General features: G+C 32.9%; 1 protein-coding gene across 5 annotated transcripts in view; it reads left to right on the top strand.

The window, feature by feature from the left end:
* Nucleotides 1-3833: 3833 nt before the first annotated feature.
* LOC143222366 (upstream stimulatory factor 1-like) overlaps nt 3834-21538 on the top strand; it is a 52455-nt gene continuing 34750 nt past the window's right edge. For 3 of the 5 annotated variants that reach the window (XR_013012212.1, XR_013012205.1, XM_076448809.1), the window contains exons 1-2: nt 3834-3988; nt 16485-16543. Coding sequence is in view for 1 of the 5 variants with exons in the window: in XM_076448809.1 (XP_076304924.1) it covers nt 3957-3988; nt 16485-16543 (91 nt within the window). In the remaining 4 variants the exon portion in view is untranslated. Of the gene's footprint in view, nt 3989-4022; nt 4114-10658; nt 10680-16484; nt 16544-21538 lie in introns of those variants that run through there. The other 2 variants (XM_076448821.1, XM_076448831.1) reach the window with 2 other exon arrangements.

Raw genomic sequence — 21538 nt, 5'->3', positions numbered from 1 at the left:
GAGAAATATATACATGTAAAAACGCCTGGTATGGGTAGAGAATGCACTATGTAGAGAAGCGAACAACGTTTCATTCTGACGAAACATTGGTCGCTCCTCTACATAGAGCTTTTTCTACCCATACCAGGCGTTTTTTTTTTTTTACATATATATATAAATACATTTTTGTTTTTATCTACACAAATATTGAACACAAGTCTAAATAGGTAATAATTTTATTACCCAGGTCACTGGTTAGGCCACATTCAGAATACTTTGTTCATTCCTGGACATCTTTCCATATGAAAGACACTGAATTGTTGGAAAGGGTTCAGAGAAGTGTTACTAGAATGGTGCCTCAGATTGTTGGGTTGTTACAAGAGGAGAGGCTGAAATCTCTCAAAGTGTTTCCTTATTGAAGAGTTTAAAATTGTAAATGGAATTAATAATGTTGTTTACTTATCTTTGTTCATACTTAACAGTAATAGTAGAAGTAAGAGACAAAATTATAAATTTTCATAAGGTAGAGGTTGTCTCAGCTAAGGCAGTTTAACTTTTCAAATAGGGTGGTTGGCCTTTGGATTGGTTTCCTTCAAATGTTGTGCAGACAGTCAATTTAAGAGATTTTAAGTATATGAATGATAAGGGCTGGCTTTAAGATTTGTTTTGTTTTATCTCTTAATAGTTTTAGCTTAGTTTAAAGAATAGAACAGCTGAGGTAGAACAAAAGGTCCCATGTTGTCCAAAAACATTACGTTATGTTGATGTGCGTCGTACCAATGAATCACCTGGTTCTACTTTGTTGGAAAAGCAATGCAAATCGAAATGATTTATTATATACGGGTTCGATTTTCCGCGGTAAACATAACAAACAGACTAATGTGTTTTATCCCAGATATAAAACGATTGTGTTTTTGATATTAAAACAGAAGCGTTATTATGAAAGTATTAAAGGTTCGTCCTATCACTCAGTCCTAGATTTTGTTCTGAAAACGACAAATCATTGAAATTTATTGTTTGGTACAGTTATTGATGTGAAGTTTTCTGTTCAACGAACAATAACGTATGAAGTATCCATTTTTCTACAAGTTTTGTTTACAAGTATTCATTTCTTCCACACTAGTTTTGCGATGCTTTATGTTATGAATTATCAGCTGATTCCATTATCTCATAAAGCGTTCCAATAGAACATCAACAATAAGGAAAGATACTCGGGATGTGCGAAACCTTGCAGATACCACATCTTTTCTTAGAAACTAACAGAATGGCATATGACATGAAACACCTGATGAATATTCCCAATCATATTTATTATTATTGTGTGAAATTGAGGATAGTAACAGAAAAAAAAACAGCAAAAAAGTCCACGTCATCATTATTCAAATTTGTGATCGCAATATGCTGTGTGACACAAGTTTGATACTTGTCTCTATCTGTCAAAATTTCTACATATATATATATATTTCTTTTCAGTGCTAAGAAAGAACAGCCACTGAAATTCATTGAGATTATTTGTATTTGCCCACAGTCTCATTAGCAACTAGTTCCACATTTTAATACTTGAATATTTTATTCTGGAAGATATTCATTTTTATCTCGACCGATTTAACATCAGTCTTGATGGTTAAAGTGATCACCCCGCCATCTGTGAATTGTTACCGCAAATTCTCGTCCTTTCAGCTGTGTGTGTGTGTGGGGGGGCATTACGTAGCGGTTCTTCTCACATTTCATTGTAGATTGTTTTTGTTTTGAATTTCGCGCAAAGCTACTGAGTACTATCTGCGCTAGCCATCCCAAAATTTGCAGTGTAAGACTAGAGGGAAGGCAGCTAGTCATCATTACCAAACGCCAACACTTGGGTACTCTTTTACCAACGAATAGTGGGATTAATCGAAACATCACAACACCCCACGGCTTAAAGAGCGAGAATTTTTGGTGTGACGGAAATTCGAACCCGCGATCCTCGGATTGCGAGTCGAGTGCCTTAATCACCTAGCCATGCCGGGCTTTCGTTGTTGAATAGTAGCTCAAAAGTTGGTGATGAATGGCTTTGATTAACTACCTTCTCTCTATTCTATCATTTATAAATTATGGATGGCTAATGTTGTACGAAATTCAAAAACAATATGAACGTATCAAAGATAAATCTCACTCAAGTTCTGCTGCAAACTATATTATTAAAAATATTCTTGTGAAATGATTTTCCTAATGAACGCTTTTGTTGCGATCGTTTGTACGTTTTTTTACACCCATACACAGCAAATTTGACATTTTTCAAGAATTAAAAACATCAACATCAGCAACATATTAATCGATTTGTCAATGTTTTGATCATATCAAAATAGCAGGATACACACAGTACACGTTCCAGTGAATCGTACAGTTGTCAGCGTTAATGTCCAATATAGTGTTGTGGTTTGGTTTGAATTTCGCGCAAAGCTACACGAGGGCTATCTGCGCTAGCCGTCCGTAATGACTAGCTGCCTTCCCTCTAGCCTTACACTGTTAAATTATGGACGGCTAGCGTAGACAGCTCTCGTGTAGCTTTGTGCGAAATTCGATACAAACCAAATCAAACCAATTGATGAAAATATACTAACAACTCAATTTACAAAAATATCTGGAGAATACACATAATACAATATCCGGCAGGGCCAAGTGATTATGGCACTCGATTTATAATGTAAGGGTCGCGGGTTCGAATCCACATCAAACAAACTTGCTCGCCTTTTCAGCTGAGGGGACGTTTTAATGTGATCGTCAACCCCATTATGCGTTGATAAAAGAGTAGCCCCAGAGTTGGCAATTGACTAAATTAGGAACGGCTAGAGTAGATAGCACTCGTGTGGCTTTGTGCGAAATTAAAACCAAAACTTAACAGCAAAACCTGGTAAAATATATTGCCACCTTTTAACAAATATTTTTTTATGTAATGTATTCATGATGACACTTCAATTAAATTAAGTAAAATAAATTTTTATCGTCTGTAGCTTCAAATCTAGATGATTAAATATAAAAAATTTCGAGAATTAAAAAAAATAAAATAGATTCACTTCGAAAGTAAAATTCTTTCGAAAAGTAAAAAAAAGTAAAAAAAGAAAATATAAAACCAATATTTTATTCATGACATAATATTTTGTAGTGAATTTTGAGCTTTAAAACAATTGAATTTTTTTTGTGTACATAAAATTACGAAAACAAAATTGAATTATTTTCTTCGTCCTTTACGTTGACTCCAAATATAAAAGCACGTGTATTTCTTAAAGTCCACAAACAAAATAAGCATTATTTAATAAGAAAATAAAAACGATCTCCAAAGATTAAATGTAACAACTGCATAGATTACATCGTGTATTGCATCTTTGTGCTTTACACATTAAAATACCATACATTTTTGCGAAAATATTGCTTAAATGCATCAATGTAGAGTGTAATTTGATTATTTAAAATGTTCGTTATGTGGAAACAAGATTATATTATCAATTTTGAGCTTAAGATTCTTGACATCGGAACTATAATAAGTTATGGAGAAGGTTTTCTGTTACACGTTCAAGGAAGTGTGAAGTTATGTTATCAATTTACCAATTTAGTAAATTACTAAGCATCTTGTTTATCGAAGAAGTTGACTTAGTCACGTAAAACATGTTAAGATCTTGTTTCATATTTGACAACCAATATAACCTGATTCCCTTTTCTATAACCTATTAATAATTTTCTTTTTTGATATTTATCAATTCTTTTGTAACGAATTTCCTTATAATACTTTATGAAAATATTATTTACAACGTGACTTTTGGTTTTACAATATATATAACAGCAAGTGTTTTTTTATGCCTTTGATTGGCTCTCCACTCTTAGATTTTCGTACAGGAAGCGCCATCTTGTCGTTTTGGTCATCTGATATATTCACATGACCTTCTGTTTGGTCCCGTGACTTAGAATAACTCTCACCCTTCAATTTTTCGGTTTTGTATCACATGGATACGCTAGATCAGACCCTGAATACCAGGTTGGTAGAGTTTTCGTAATATAATACTGACCTTGCAAACATAACAACGCTATTGATGAGATTACACAATCGTAATATATAGATATAAATGTATATAGTCGTAACTCATCTGTTAAGTGTAACTTGTAAGTATAATATATTTACAAGCTGTAACTTATTTTAAGTTAAGCGTTGTGACTTGTCCTGTTACTATCTTAATGTTATTACACTGGCCTACTTTATTATTAGGTGTAAACAAGGTTATAACGTAAATTCTGAACTTAGGATTTGAAGTGAGACGTCGGAAGAATGATAAGGCTCTTGGGTCAAAATATTTCCTCTAGGTTTCTGAAGGAAGTTAAGGATTGGTTAGGTGGACACACTTGTTTAGTTGTTAATAACTTGGAAGTCCTTGAACTTTATATAGTGGGAAAGTGTCAGATGAATCGAAATTAACAATTAATGAGTCGGTAAAAATTGTCCACGTAATAAGAACCATAAGTAGCCTGTTGCTTATCTAGACCATCCCATTGGCTAATATAAAAACAAATCCCACAAAGTCAACTCATAACATTCAAATATTCCTTAAGTTTTCCCTTAAGCACTCTTAAACTAACTGCATCTGTCGTTTCTTAAGGCAGCTTATTCCAAAAGCCACCGTTTTGTTACAAATATAAAGCTGTCTTAGCTGAAGATGACTTCTACCCTGCAAAATGTTATACTTGTGTATTTTTGTCCTGCTATATTGACTAAGTGCAAAAAATAAGATGATGTCTAAACACTGTCAATTCCTTTAAGTTTAACAATCTTAAATATCTTGGTCACATCCTAAATAACTATTTCTGAGGGAAAATTTCAGAGATTCTGCTTTATCCTCTAATGACAACTTTTTCACCCCAGATATCATCTTGGTAGTAGCCTTCTTCTGAGAATCCTTTCCTATAATTCAATGCCATTTCTAAGATAAGAAATTACTGATCACAATATTCTAAATCTGACTTAATCAGTGCCCTTTAAAATGAAATTATAACCTCTTTAGACTTGTTTACAATATTTTTAAAATGTATCCTAAAACAGTATTTGACTTGGCAGAAGCACATTGCTAAAATGACTTCAAATATTTGATCAACCAGAGCACCAAAATTGTTTTCTTTCATAAAATTGTTGAGATTATTCCTGTCCAATTATAAGTTGATAACTCTCTTGTTATAAGTGAAGACCACATGTTATTATTTTGTCTAACTCAGCAGATTATTGAAATCTTTCTCTAAGTCGTCAGCTATATCCCAACAACCGGCAACGTCCTAGGTCTTATCATGGGCAAATTTAATTTATATCTGATCAGTTGCAACTACTATGCTGGAAAACATTTTTGACTGTTTAATAAAAGATATTTTCTAAAGTCGTTTAACAAATGCTTGTAGATTGTTATAATATGAGCTATATATGAAATTTTGATTGAAATAATGTGATCTTGGTGTTGCTAGTGGAAGGGCATGTCTGTATCTACAGAAATATTGAATACAAGTCTGACTGTAGTCCGTAACTGCAGAAATATTGAATACAAGTCTGACTGTAGTCTGTAACTGCAGAAATATTGAATACAAGTCTGACTGTAGTATGTAACTGCAGAAATATTGAATACAAGTCTGACTGTAGTCTGTATCTACAGAAATATTGAATACAAGTCTAACTGTAGTCTGTACCTACAGAGATATTGAATACAAGTCTGACTGTAGTCTGTAACTACAGAAATATTGAATACAAGTCTGACTGTAGTCTGTATCTACAGAAATATTGAATACAAGTCTGACTGTAGTCTGTATCTACAGGAGTGTCGAATGCAAGTCTGGCTGTAATCTGTATCTGCAGGAGTGTCGAATGCAAGTCTGGTTGTAGTCTGTATCTGCAGGAGTGTCGAATGCAAGTCTGGCTGTAGTATGTATCTGCAGGAGTGCAGAATGCAAGTCTGGCTGTAGTCTGTATCTGCAGGAGTGTCGAATGCAAGTCTGGTTGTAGTCTGTATCTGCAGGAGTGTCGAATGCAAGTCTGGCTGTAGTCTGTATCTGCAGGAGTGTCGAATGCAAGTCTGGCTGTACTATGTATCTGCAGGAGTGCAGAATGCAAGTCTGGCTGTAGTCTGTATCTGCAGGAGTGCAGAATGCAAGTCTGGCTGTAGTCTGTATCTGCAGGAGTGTCGAATGCAAGTCTGGCTGTAGTCTGTATCTGCAGGAGTGTCGAATGCAAGTCTGGCTGTAGTGTGTATCTGCAGGAGTGCAGAATGCAAGTCTGGCTGTAGTGTGTATCTGCAGGAGTGCAGAATGCAAGTCTGGCTATAGTGTGTATCTACAGCAGTGTCTAATGCAAGTCTGAAGAGATAATTTTGTTATATAGGTTATTGGTTAATGAGTTTATTCTTCTGGTTGTTACCTCAAGGAGGACATGAAGTTATTGGAAAGTGTTCAGAAGAGGATTCTTAGAATGATGGGTTGTCATAAGAGGACAGTTTAACACCTCTGAAACTTGTTTTTTGAGGAGAATTATGGAGAATGTGATTGAATTGTGTAATTATTTTACAGAGGATCTGATTGAAATAGTTTTTGTTTCGTACTTAATGGTAGGATGAAGAGACAAAGTTTGGCAGAGTAGGAATAACCTTTGGCTGAATGTTTTATTTTTCCAACAAGGGTGATTGGTCTTTTGAATGGTTTGCCCTTATATATTTTGAAAAAAATTAAATTTAAGATAGTTTAATAGGAGGCTTGATAAATAGCTGAATAATAAGGGCTAGCTTTAAGTTTATATATATATATATATAGTTTAATAAATAGCACACCCTAGATAGACAAACATATCACTTTGAGTTCTTAAACGTTATATTATTAATATTACTGCTAATCATTGGTATGTTAGGAAAACACATCTCTTCTAAGAAATAAATATAAGGCAAATGAACAAAACCCTATAATCTGATTGTTTGTGAAAGGTTCATTATTCAGTAACGCAGTGTAAATTATAAGTTGTAATAGTTGTAAATTATAAGTCGTAGTTAGCACATAGTTAATAAAAATAATAGTAGGGTATAATGATGTTATAAGGGAATTTTAGTTCTATTTTTTGTCTCAATTGATTCATAGTTACCAAGTTTGTTAATGAATGCATTCAACTCACCTAGATTTGAGAAATGAAACATGGCTTCGTCCCACTGCAGTAATAGTGTTAACCATTTTCCATACATATTAATATTTCAATATCTTGATATTTAGTAATCTCATAAGAGCATACTTTAAATCTTTGTGGGTTTGGTTGATAAAATGCTCTGATTTTCAAACCTTAAACCCAGGACACACTCATAATTTGGGGATGTCAAAACTGAGAACCTCCATTTTTGGAAATGATAAAATACAATTCATTTTGCAAATAATAAATATCCTCAGGTGAAAAGTATATTTAACCTTGTCTCAGTGCTTCTGTCAAGTGTTTTTATTTCCTCAGGAACTTGTTGCTAGTCTGTTGATAGCCCAAAATCCCTTGTTATGGTTAAAAACAAAAAAAATTGCTTAAGAGCATTGGCCCTTCTAGAAATTGCCTTGTATAACACAGTATGTAATTGTTATGTTTCACACTTAAGAAAACCATTTGATTTCATTTTTCATAGCATTTTAATTTCAAACTCGAAAGTGTTGGTTGTGAAATCACTGTTAGTGAGGTATTATGGAAAACTCAATTTACATATTTTTTCTACAGTAGTAGATTTGTCAGTCTGTTATCAAAATTGAAACATATTTTATTTATTGAACTTTGATAAATTCATATGGTACATGTGAGAACTTTAGAATAGCAAAGAAATTCCACTAAAATATAACTTAAACTGTATTTAACTTCATGAAAATAATTTAGTGGATACAGTATATATAAGAAAATATTCAAATAATCAGGGTTGAGTTTTTTTGTTACTTTTAAGCAGATGTGACAACCTCAGTATTCAGTCCTCCAGTTAGGGATAGAAAAACAAAATTAGAATTATTCACACCACTTTATATTTACAACTGATTTAGTGTAATTCTATAAAAAATAGAAATGTAATTAAATATGTTTGCTCCTATAAAGAAAGTTCTGTTGTTTTTTTTAAGCACCTTAGTTTATAAGGTTTCTTACATTTGTCTTGAAGAAAATATATCAATAAGCTTGAGCAATTAGAATTGTTTGATTTTTACAACTTTGAGCCTAAAGAATAACATATATACACATTTAAAGTATTTGTCAGTGTAATAGATAGTGAGTTAGTTTAATTTTACAAGGCAACAATTTAAATGTATTCTTTTTTTACAAAGTTAATTTCAGTAAAAGCCTTTCAAATCTTAAAGTACAATTTAAAATCGATAACACAATAGGTATTAAAGGAAGGTTAGAGTTGGTATGTGTGTGTATTTATCTCATGAACCTAAAATACTTGATCAATTCATTTTGTTATTGAGTTTTGCACAGTAAACTGTGTATATTTCTTATAAACACAGTCCATAATAGTGAAGGAAAATTCAGAGTATCTTTTAAGGGACCATTAAACCTGCACAAACAAATAATTAAAAATCGGTGATGTTGAGAAAACCCACTTGTAGAGAAAAATATTTAAGTAAAAATTTTGCTCCTCTACATTAAAAATTTTCTCAACCCAAATGAGCAGTTTTTACATATAAATAATTAAAAATTTATTTAACAGTTTCCTTAGTCCCAGTTTAATTATTTATAGATCCGTTTATTAAATAAAGACAAATTGTCACTTTCTAATATTAATTCTAAAATTCTTAGGTTTGCTTGATATATGAAGTTCAATCTCAGTTTAATACATAAGAAATATCTTTAAGTAAGAAGTACAGCATGCACAGTCAGTGTGGTTTATAAATATATTTTGTAGATTGTTCCATCCATGGTAACACTGTATGTATTAACAAAGCTAGCTGTTCCTTATTTTGTAATTCATGTAAGGAAGTTGTGGTAGTATAAGCAGTAAAAACATTTTAACATTTTAAATTCATAAATGTACATTCTGTAGCACTTTAAAACAAGAAAGTGAAAAGTATTCATGAATTAACAAATAAATCCCTTTTATTATTAATAAGGTAGATTCAAACATAAATTTTTATGTTTATTCCATAATTAGAGTAAAAGAAATTTCAGATTCTCAGTGAGTGAAAAGAAACTGAAAATATCCACAGTGACTTAAGATGTACTCTGTTAAATATCTGATATTTTCTTTGTTCATGCAACAGGATTAAAAACCTGAAATTTCAAGAATATTTTGTGATGAAGGTTAGTGAAAAGATGGAAAACATTTATTGAATTTAGTGAAAAGATTGAAAGATTTTTTAAAGCACAAACAGTTTGTTGAATAAAATCTCCAGTTTTGTGTACATTGTTAAAATAAACATATACTAACTATATAAAATTGTGAGTTAATTTTAGCACACTGATGTCAGTATCAGGCATAACACTTTAATGTTTGGTTTGTTTGAAATGACCAGTCCACTCGTTCTTGGCCAGGGGTTTGTCACAAAATTTTAATCAACTACAGTGTTAGGTAGGCAGTTATTGGAATTTCCTGTTCAATCAATCAGTAGGGTCATTAATTAATTACATTAAGCAAACTTATAATTTTTACATCAGACTTGCGTAATTGGAATAACCAGAAATGTTTTGATTGGTCAGTTATTTTTTGTATATCAAAAAAATAATGTATGAAGCTGAAAATCCTTGAATTAACTCTGTGTTCAATTATTTATTTTACTTTGCACAAACCAATGTAATTGTTTATTATTTACCCTTGAGCTATTTTAAACACATCGCAACATAAAAATCAGTCATTAACTATGAATATCACTTGTCATTTGCATTCAACTCTTTTACTCTGTTTCGATGGATATGAATCATGTGCTAAGTGATTTCTGCAATACTGAAATCATGTCATTTTCTTCAGTATGCTTCAGAGACAACCCAAAGGCTAAACTTTGTCATTCCAAGCTCTCTGGCAATTTTCATAACGAGATAGTAATTATTGCTTCGTTCATGGTCATCAGAGGTTCAGAGTACAAAATACAAATACATTAATTACTGACAGAAATAAGAAGTGGATCATTTAGTCATCTTGAAAGAATCTTCTGGGACAGCGTGTAGTGAAATTGAACTGCTCTGTCCAAGCTGTAATGTCTTCTCTCTATTCCTCGTGTAAGTTGTATTATCATATGGAAATTTGGTGACAGAATTTCAAAGGTAACAAGTTATCTTACATGCGCTCCAGCACTGTTGGTCGAAGTTGTTTACATGTTTTATTTTAATCATTAATGTAACACGTTATTGTGATCACAAGACCTAAGATACTGTATTGTAAGAAATACTAATAATTAGACCCAGTACCAGGGTCTTGTTATTATAATTTGAATATTTTTCATTAATTTATGTCATTAAACATCACATTTGATGCTATGTGTTGATGCTTTTACAAACCCTAATCACCATCTTTGTTCTGTATTCTGAAGACGACAGGACACAAGTTTGAGATTGGGAAAAGACAGGCTAGGCTTCAGTTAAGACAGTTGCATTTTTCTAACATACTGATTGGCTTTTTGAATGATATGCTAACGGGAGTATTGGAGCTGTTACTTTAAAAGAATTGAAGAGGGGTCATGATGTCTTGAAAAATAAAGGGCTATTAAGAGTAGGTGTGAAAATACAATCTTGAAGGGTCAAGTGGCTCTTTTATATTGAGTGTACATTGAATAGTGCCTAAAAGTATCTGAAAACAAAGTAGTTTCATCAATGTTTTTTTTATATTTTCATTTTTTTTCAGTTGTATAGTTATGTTTTATTATTAATATTTTTGCAAAGGGCTTGATATGATATACAAGAGTTTCTCTGCACATTTGTACACATTAGGTATTTGCACAATATCTTTTGATTCCATGTGCTTATTTTTGCAAAATTTGGTGGGCTTTTAGTAAAGATTACAAAATACTTTGTATGTACAAAAATCAGATTTTTTAATGAAATGTTTTCACAAAAGGTTTGGTTGTGGAAATTATCAAGTCTCTTTTGTTAATAGTCTGAGTGCAAAGAGATTTCTTGTTATGATTGAAGACTATTCTTCATTCCAAAACTCTTGAGTATTATTTGTGTAATCTCAAAATCCTCCTAAATACATTTCAAATGTTTGTTTTCAGTAAGACTTCATAGTTTATATTATTTTCTGTACTCTAACTATGTGGGGTATGTCACTTGGCCAACCTTGTAACCATCATAAAAAAAATTACAAAATAAATAGCAATTATGCTTTTTTTATGCTAGAATGATTGTGTTATAACACAAATATAGAAATGTTTAGTCTGAGTATCTTGAGTTTCATAATGCTATAAATATTTATTGTTTTTTTTATTATATTGATCTTCCAGTTATGCCTAGCTAACATTACATAATTTGGATTGATGCAGTGCAAGTACACTCATGTTGCTTGTCCAGTAGTATACAACTGACCTTTAGTGTGTTTTTTTTATGTTTTATGTACACAGTTGAATAATAAGTAAATCATAAATAACTATACTGATACCATAGAATTATGTTATAATGTGTTAAGTTTAGCTGCTGAGATATATTTATCTTTAACATGACTTGTGACCCGTCACCAAAGGGTTGATTAGTTACATGAAATCGTTACAAAATTGTAATAAAAAAAAACAGTAAAATTGTTGGATTTTCATATTTTACTCGTAAATATTTGTTCAGGATTTGCAGTTGTACTGTCTGTTTATCTTCAATTCAAATGTTAGGTTTATAAACAGAGCCAAAAGATGACAGTTTCAATACTTCTTCACCTAACTGTTCCAAAGTAGGCATAGGACTAACTATTAACAAATATTAATAATTATGAAACTATAAAGAAAAATAGAGTAGGTCATTGACAATGGATATAATAAATATGATGTGGTTGTTATAAGTTCTTATCAGCATTATGGCTTTTCTCCATTGATACTGGTGTAGCATTAGTTATTCTAGGGTCTAGAACAGTCTTACTCATTCATCTGACATTTTGAGCAATTAGTAGGTTAAATTACATAAATAGCATTTTTCAACTATTACTATGTCTATATTTTACAAATATTTTAAGATCTAGAAATCAGCCCAGAAACTTACGAAACAGGTGTGCTTAACTTAGCTTCACTACATTAGGAAACAGGTATGCCTAACCTAGCTTCACTACACTTTGTACCTGGAAATGGGGGCTACTCTATTGCCTCTGTTATCAATGATCATTTGATTATCTACAGTTTTTCCAAAATAACTGTGGCATTAGAATTCTAGATATTAATTTACATGTTTTGGAGAAATTTTCCCTCGGAAAGTAAATTTGGTTGCAAAGATCAGATGTTACATGACACCCAGCTTCTTCAAATCACAAGTCAGCTGGTTCAAACCAAGCCTTGCCTGTTTTATTTTTAGCTGTTAAGACAGGAATACGAAATATCTGTAGCTTGGTTAACATTACTTGATTAATGCTAAAACATACAAAAATACACATTAAGTTTGTAATATTAAGATCTACTTATTATGAACTATGAATTCAACTCTAAATTGTTTTGTTTCTATTTTGTATAAATAGCTAATACTCTATTTAATGTGTTCTCACACTGCAGTCAAGTATAGTTTAGTACACAACAAACTGATGATGGGTTTTGTTTGTTTGTTTTCTCTCTTTTGTAATGGAACCATTGCCTGCCATTGGTGTCTATACTAAAACCAGTAACTGTGACAACTGAGTCAAAAAATTGTTTGATTTAGTTTGGAGTGGAAACAGACGCATCGGTAACAATTATTCTTGAAGACACCTGCATCAATAATTGGCAAGCATCTAACTTTACCAATGCCACATATTTCTTTATAAATTTACATAAGAGATACTTCCACTGTTAAGCCAAACAGATATGAACATTTATTATAATGAACAATGTATCACAGCACCAATAATGACTTCTAAGGTGCAAAATCAACCAGCAGTTTTAGGATGTGATTTATTGCAGTTCGTCCAACTGAACATTTTTGATGAATTGATATAAGTGTTTACTCAGTGTTGATCTAGAAACAATTAAATGGAACAGAGCAAAGGTCTTTATAAAATGTGATACAATGCACATGTTTCACAAGCTTTGCTCACTACCGTACTCATTGAAGTCACATGTTGGAGATGAATTGTTGCATCTAGAGAAATTGTGCATCATAAGTAAAGTGATGCATTGAGGATGGAACATTCAGTTGTTGTTGTTGTGCCAAAATTAGATAAAATTAACCATAAAATGATCATCAACCAGTGCTAAGATGTGGATAAGTACACACTACCTAATCCAGAAGGTTTCTTTGCCATTTTGACTGATGGGAAAATTTTACTCTAAGCTGTATATGAGCCATGCTTATCAACAGCAAGTCATCAGCAAAGATTCTGCTGAAGACTTAACTACCAACTCACACTGGGGTCTTCATCAGTATAACTGGTTAATGTTTGCCAACAGCTTCCCATGGTAAAGTTGAATATATTCCAGTGTCTTGAAGGACCATTGTGTTACCTTTATGATATTCTGATTATGGGATTAACACATGATGAGCACTTTCAATATCTTGAATCCATTTTCAAAGGCCTACAGTACTATGATGTTCACGTTAAGCCTTATGATGACACAATCCAGTGTTGAACATCTGGGACATGTGATCAGTGCTGAAGGTCTACATCCAACCAGTTATAAAGTGAAAGCCATCATCACTGCTCAATATCAAGATCCTTTTTTTGGAATTATTTGGAATACTATTTGATATCTGTGTCTCATTTGCATTGTTTGAACAAACTTTTGCAGAAACAGAAATGTTGGGTATGGATTTCAGAATGTAATAATGCATTTAACTTTGTCAAGATAAACTGGTATCAGCCTAAGTGTTAACTCATTATGATGTCAAATTTAGTGTGAAATGCTTGTGCTTATAGAATGGGAACAGTTATTTCACATATAGTGGCTAGTGGAAGCAAATGACTCGTAGGATTAGCAACATGTTATTTTTTTAAGTTATAGTGAAAAACAGTATATACAGCTGGCAAAAGAGGCTCTGCCATTAGTGTGTGTGTTTTTCGTATAGCAAAGCCACAAAGGGCTATCTGCTCAGCCCACCGAGGGGAATCGAACCCCTGACTTTAGCATTGTAAATCTGGAGACATACCGCTGTACTAGCGGGGGAGCTCTGCCAATAGTATACAGATGTAAGAAGTTTCCCAAATACCTATATGGGCAGCACTTTATGTTAGTGACCACTTATCAGTGATTGACTAAGTTACTCGGATCCAAGACTAGAATATCTCTGATAGCTGCTGCTAGACTCTAGTGGTAGGCACTTATCCTGTCATCATAACATCACATCAAGTACCAAGAAACCACAGTAACTTTTACTACTTCTGTATGAAGAAGCTGTGTTGTCAGATGAATTAACCATCATTTTAATAACATAGATAACTTACCTGTGTCATCCAAGGACATTTAAAATACTACAGATAAAGATCCTGTGCTGACAAAGATACTTGACTACATTTTGAGTAGTTGGCCACACAACAAGGGGACACTCCTAAGTTATGGCTATTTTTCATTTGAAAGCTGGAATAATCCTTAGAGCAAAGCTGTGTCCAGTGAGGACTCCAAGTTATTGTTGTTACTATGCACAAAGAACCATTGTTACAAGAGCTATCTAATGGATATGTGTCAAATGAAGGCCTCAGCTTGGTGATACTGTTGATGGCCTGGTCTGGTTTAGGATATTGTGGATTCTGTCCATGTGTGTAGTGATTGTGCATCTGTACAGAAGATGTTAACCACAGCTCCTGTGCATTACTGGTCATGACCCATGAAGGTTTGGTAACATCTCCACATCAACTAAACAGAATTTGAGAAAAGGTATTTCCTTGTATTAGTGGATTCAGATTTTAAGTGGACAGTTTCTTCTTGTGTCTTCTATGACATCTGAAGCTACAATTGGAAAACTTCATGGTTTATAGATTATCAAATGAAATTGTGTTGGATACTGGTCTGAAGTTCACATTCACAGAGTTTGTCACCTTTCTACAAAGTAATGGAATACACCACAAATGCAGTGCTTATTATCATGTAGCATCAAACGGTGTAAGTGTTGAAGTAAGATTCAAATCCTACTCAAATTTAAGTTATCTGCCGTTAGAACACAAATTGGTGAATATATTGATTTGCTATCATGGTACACCTCATGCGCTGACAAACGTGGGTCCTGTAGAGTTATTCTTAGAGCACAAACACAAGATTGTGTTTCAATCCAATTTGGTTAAAAACATTGACAACAAGCAGCAAACTGAAAAGAGATGAGTGTGCACCTATCAGAGAGCTCTGTTAACTACTTAGCTCATCAACAGAAGTGGAGTCCTGCAGTTATTATTGTATGGTTAGAGCCATTAGGTTACATGGTAGACATAGGAGAAAACATATTTATATATATATAGAAGAAACTATACTCTGGAATTACTTAAATTTACATGGGATCCTATGTTCACCCCCAGCATCTTATTACACCAGGGTCTGATATGAATATACTTGCATCATCATCCCCTTTTAAACCTTTATCAGTGCCTTCATCTACTACTCGGATGGTTTCTGATACATCAACTGCCTCTTCAGTAACCCCAGAGAGAAAATATACGTTGATTGTGATTAAAACCAGTAATGGAGAATATAAGCCTTCATTTTATATATATATTTTTCCATAAAAGAAGAGGAATGATACATTAGTTGTTAATTTGGAACTACTTTTTCTAATGTATCCATACAATAAACCAGTGCTTTATTGCATTAGTCCCCTTACAAACTTAGGTCACCAGGACCTGAGTTTACTTTTAATTTTTACAGCAATTTAGGTAATCTAATTTCGGGGGTGATCCCCCTCTAGCTCCTACCTAAATATGCCACTGTCTGTGTGTCCGAAACTAAGAAAAAAAGACGAATAAAAGGAACTGTGATTTTTCTGCTTTAAATAACAGTGTAATTATCTTGATATAGAAGATGTCTATAATATGAAACAAAGGGTAAGTCAAAAGTACTTAAAGACAAACTACAACTAGGCCGAAATAGAAAGAGAATTTAATGTTGGATAAAACAGTGATTCACCATCTTGCAAAGTTATAACACTAATTCCTTTTCTTCTTGTATAAAAGGGCTGTATTAATTAATTAGTCAAATATAACTAATTAATATCACACTGGGTAGTTGGGTACCAAGTACCACTAATCACCAACTCTAACAACCTCACTTCAAGTTACATTTGAAACTATAAGAGTAACTCAAAAATAAAATACCTGTAGTGTTCCATATGTTTGAAATATTTAAATTCTGAAAATGTAAAACTTAATCTGCTTGTTTAGCGCTTGTACAGTTTCTTAGTCCTAAAATTGTAACATATTTGTTTTTCAAATTAGTGGTTCAGAGAAATCAGCTGAATCAGGAACAACAGATGAGATCCATCACGTGCAGGATGGTAAGTTTGTACCATTTTGTTTACAAATGAGTACGAATGTATTTGCTGTTGTCATTTTACTTTATTTTACTTTGGTAAAATAATGGTGCTTCATAAAGAAACATTATGAAGTAAGTTATTTAATAATGTTTTTTTTAAGTAAATTGAAAATATTTTGAATGAACCAGTAGTTTTAACTGAATAGCATGGCTAATGTTTCTTAAATTTCTAATTGCCAGTTTGTTTTTATACCATTTGATATGTGCTTAGTCAAAATAATGCATCATATATTGGATAAATTTGTTTTTAATTTATAACAATTGATGTAAAGAAAGAACTGAACAAAAGGATTCAGTAAAATATCTCATTTTCTTTTTGGAAAACGAGAACCTCCAGCAGTAATTAATATAATTATTACAATGTTGATTGTATTATTTATTACAATATTGATTGTATTTTGTTTAGATATTCTCTGTTTGGTTTATTAAAGTCAGTCCCTAACAAACAGTTATAAACCCATAAGTAATGCGTGGCATAAATAACATAGAAAAATGCATTTATAAACCAAACACAATTTAATTGAACCTAAAACATCCTATTTCTTTGAGGTAGTCAAATTTCCGTGATAACAGAAGATTCAGATAAATTACAGATATGATTGTAGTTATTGGACACATCTTTATTTTGTACAGGGTGTCCCATATGTCCAAACCCATCCATATGTTATTATGTTACATTCAATTACACATGTATTATAAATTTTTTGTTTTTTCTTGGGAGAGTAAATTGTGTGAAATTGGCAATATTAAGGATGCACCTCATTCAGGAAGACCAGTTAAACGTAGAGAGTCGTGTGCTGGTGTGGAAGAGTCAGTAATTAACTGGACACATAAGATATATGGATGGGTAGGGACTTACGGGCCACCCTGTATAATAAAAAAAAATAGTGAAATTCGTTTTATTAACTCTGAAGCCATTATTATTTGCTCATTCAGCCCAAATTATTTTCATTATTTCCTTATAATTATCACCACATCTTACAAAATAGCCAAAGTTGAAATGCCAAGTGTCAAAGTACGGAATGAATATAACTTCATATCAGCTCTATGATGGCCGTTGAAGTAGAAACTTCAACTGAGTTTTATGTATTAGTGCAATAGTGGTGGCCATTTTTTCATTGCATTTCTCTATAGAGTGTGTTAGCACACTTTCTGAGACTGTTTTTTTTTTAATCTTGCGGAAAGCTACACGAGGTCTAGCCATCCCTAGTTTAGCAGTGTAAGACTAGAGGGAAGGCAGCTAGTCATCACCACCCACTGCCAACTCTTGGGCTACTCTTTTACACAACAAATAGTAGGATTGACTGTCACATTATAATGCCCCATGGCTGAAAGGGCGAGCACGTTTGGTGCGATGGAGATTCGAACCCGCGACCCTCAGATTACAAGTGGGACACCTTAACCCACCTGGCCGTGCAGGGCCATTCTGAGATATATAAGATATTTGTGTTATCTCTTCCTTACGCTGTGTATATGTTGTACTAAAGAATAATTACTACAGTCTTTTTGTTGTTGTTTTTGGTGTAAGGACATAGCATCTTGAATGAATTTAGTTAATATTAAATTATGTCGAATATAATAAAGCTCAGTAATAAAAACATTGGGGGTGTTAAACCCCTTTTGTTCCAAACTATAAAAGTGTTAGAAAAACAAAAGAATATTTTGTCGTTATTTCTATTGGATGAGGCTAGTTCTTCCGTGGCATTACAGAATGTAGATTTCAGCACTGTGATCCCTGTTGACAACTGAATGAGCCTGGGTGAGAATACATATCATTCTTTAGAATTACCATATATTTGTACCAAGGGCTCTGCTTGACTGAAAATACTGATCAAGTTTACGATCTGTAATAACTAGCATTATACCTCATGTACTGTCTTAACTATACAGAAATAATCTAGCAAGTAGATAACATGTGGCACCAGTATATGCTAGAATAAATCAATTTAACAACACTCCACAAATAAACTTTGATAAAAACAATGTTTAACACTATATATTAAGTTGTGTCATTGTGCCATGGCCCTAAAAGTGTAGAGAATTATCAGTACATTAGAGAGTTCACATAAAGTAGTTACATGATGCTGGTTGGATTCTCCAACAAATTGCTGTTGACTTAATATGCTTCTCAAACACAGTAAAGTACACCCTTCATCATGAGACTGAGACAGATTGATTTGAAAATTTGGAAGGAAGAGGTAGAACATCTAAACTCGATACTGATGTTAAGTAGCTTCATTTATGCAATCTTCAGGACAGAATGAAGACTGCCACTGATCTCCAACATGAGATAAACAACCATGTACCATATGACAGAAAAGTGTCCAGACCTAAAGTATCAAGAAGACTCAATGAGAATGAAATATTGGGTCATGTAGCAGATTAAAAAGTTACTTTTTGTCTTCAAATATTGGAAAGAGATTGAAATTTGCTAAAAAGTACAAAAACTGGAATGTTGATAATTGGGAAATGGGTATTATGGACAGATGAGTCCAAGTGTGGAAAGTATTGCAAAGTATCTACTGTGAAGTATGGAGGAGACAATGTTACTGTTTGGAGATGTTTTTCTTCTGAGCCAACAGTAGATATTTGTAAAATAGATGGAATAATGGACCAGCACAAAAAACCATCAGATATTGATCCATCATATTGTACCCAGTGGTTTGCATATTATTGGTAAACAATTCTACAACCAAGAAGATAATGATCATCCATCTAAGAAAGAAGCTGCTGGATGCAAATGATGCAAATGCCCCCAGAGAGTCCCAATCTTAATCCATTTGAGCAGATCTGGAATTTGAAAGATCAAAAACTTGACAAATCAAACGTTACTTCTAAAGAAACTTAATAGGACCGTAAAAGAAATATTTGGAGTAAAATCAGAAAAAGACACTTTGATATATTACAACAATGTTGAAAGACTGTCTGCTGTTATTAAAGCAAAAGACACACAAAATAACTGTTTGCTGTATTCGAGCACTTCCATCGAGTTTTCTTACACTTAGTGTGAGTATTAATAAAATTTTGATGTTTCATTTGTAATTTACCTTCCATTGTTCATTTAAAAGTAGCCTGAAATCTGATTTTGTCTTAACACCTTTATGTAGTCTGTATACATACAGACTAATGTGATCACCCATTGAAGTGTTATCTCTTGACCTGTTTTGAATTTACTAAACTAACTGATTGGTTAATCAGTTCTGAATTATGAGTCAAGTTAATTGGAGCAAAGTAAATAGATATTGTTAATAATAAATAATTTATTGTCAAAATTAATGATTTGATGTTATTAAAAACCATAAAACTATTCTGACATATAAAGACTGTTTTCTGTATTAGTCTAGCTCACACAAAAACAGTTGTTAAAATAACATCTGATGTAAGTGACTTCATAACCACTACCAGTCTATACATTTTCACTCCAGGCAACTTGATGAGTCTTGGTGTTGGACAAAACACCTTGATGACCCTGGATGAGTGGATATAGCAGAAACAGTATGGTTCATCACATATTATTACAACCTTTACTTTCACTTTAGTTCCTTTAATTACCTTTTGTAATATGTTGTGTAATAATAAGTTGTGTTGGATAATAAGTAGTTTAATGGTCAGTTTCTTATTACATTATCTTTTTAGATGGGCCTGGCATGGCCAGGTGGTTAGGACACTCAACTCGTAATATATGGGTCATGGGTTTGAATCCCCTTCACACCTTTTCAGCTGTGGGGTCATTTTGATATTATGGTCAATCCCACTATTCTTTGGTAAAAGAGTAGTCCAAGAGTTTCAGTGAGTGGTGATGACTAGCTGCCCTCCCTCTAGTCTTGCACTGCTAAATTAGGGATAGCTCGCACAGATAGGCCTCATGTAACTTTGTTCTAAATTCAAAATAAACCAAACCAATCTCTTTTTTTTTATATTCTAAAATAGTGTTATAACATTTATGTGTTTATAATGAGTCATATTTTGGTCTAACAACTAAATTCAGATTGGAAAGTCATAAACTTTTACTGAAGTTCTTGTTTCTTTGTTTTGATACCTGTGTTAAGTGACATAATGTGTTACACACAGATCTTTAACTTTGTGCTTGAAATGTGTAAATAAATTTACTGTTAGATGTCATCATATGGTGATGTTTTGTGAAAGCTTGTTAAGAGTTCCATGTAATATTTGTCATGTTGCTCATTGTTTTAGGCCCACTACTATTCCTTTTATTCTTACCAAATGTTGTTATTGTTTGTCATGGCTTTGACTATGTGGTAAACTGTTGTTTCTTTATACAAACAAACTCGTAGATAAATTCATGGACACTGTTTTGCTATGACTTAAATACTTTAAATGCCCTAAATTAACAATGACACAGGCCCGGTATACCCAGGTGGGCTAAGGCGTGCAACTCGTAACCTGAGGGTCGCGGGTTCGCACCCCCGTTTCACCAAACGTGCTCACCTTTTCAGCCGTGGGGATGTTATAATGTGACGGTCAATCCCACTATTCATTGGTAAAAGAGTAGGCCAAGAGTTGGCAGTGGGTGGTAATGACTAGCTGTCTTTCCTCTAGTCTTACACTGCTATATTAGGGACGGCTAGAGCAGCTAGCTTTTGAGTAGCTTTGTACAACATTCAAAAACAAACGAACAAACAATGACATGTGCAGTTACTCACTTAATTAGATATGAAATAGTAAAAATAAGTTTATTTGTATATTATTCATTGTACCATTACTGGTTTTAGAAAGATATTTTCGTTGAAACATTATTTGTCAATTTAGACTTACATCAGCGTACAAGTGAACGTAGCCTCTAGTGATATAATAGAGTAAATAAGCTAATTCATTATTGTTACATGATCTGTGCATCTCATTGTATTCAACAAATAATTTAAAAACCATCTCAATGAAAGAACTCATCATAACAACTGTTAACTGTGAATCTGGACATAAGTCAAATTAATAATAT

Source organism: Tachypleus tridentatus, chromosome 1 (assembly GCF_004210375.1).
Source record: "Tachypleus tridentatus isolate NWPU-2018 chromosome 1, ASM421037v1, whole genome shotgun sequence".
In the NCBI taxonomy this organism is placed as follows: domain Eukaryota; kingdom Metazoa; phylum Arthropoda; class Merostomata; order Xiphosura; family Limulidae; genus Tachypleus; species Tachypleus tridentatus.
This window is presented reverse-complemented; position numbering and strand designations above follow the sequence as displayed.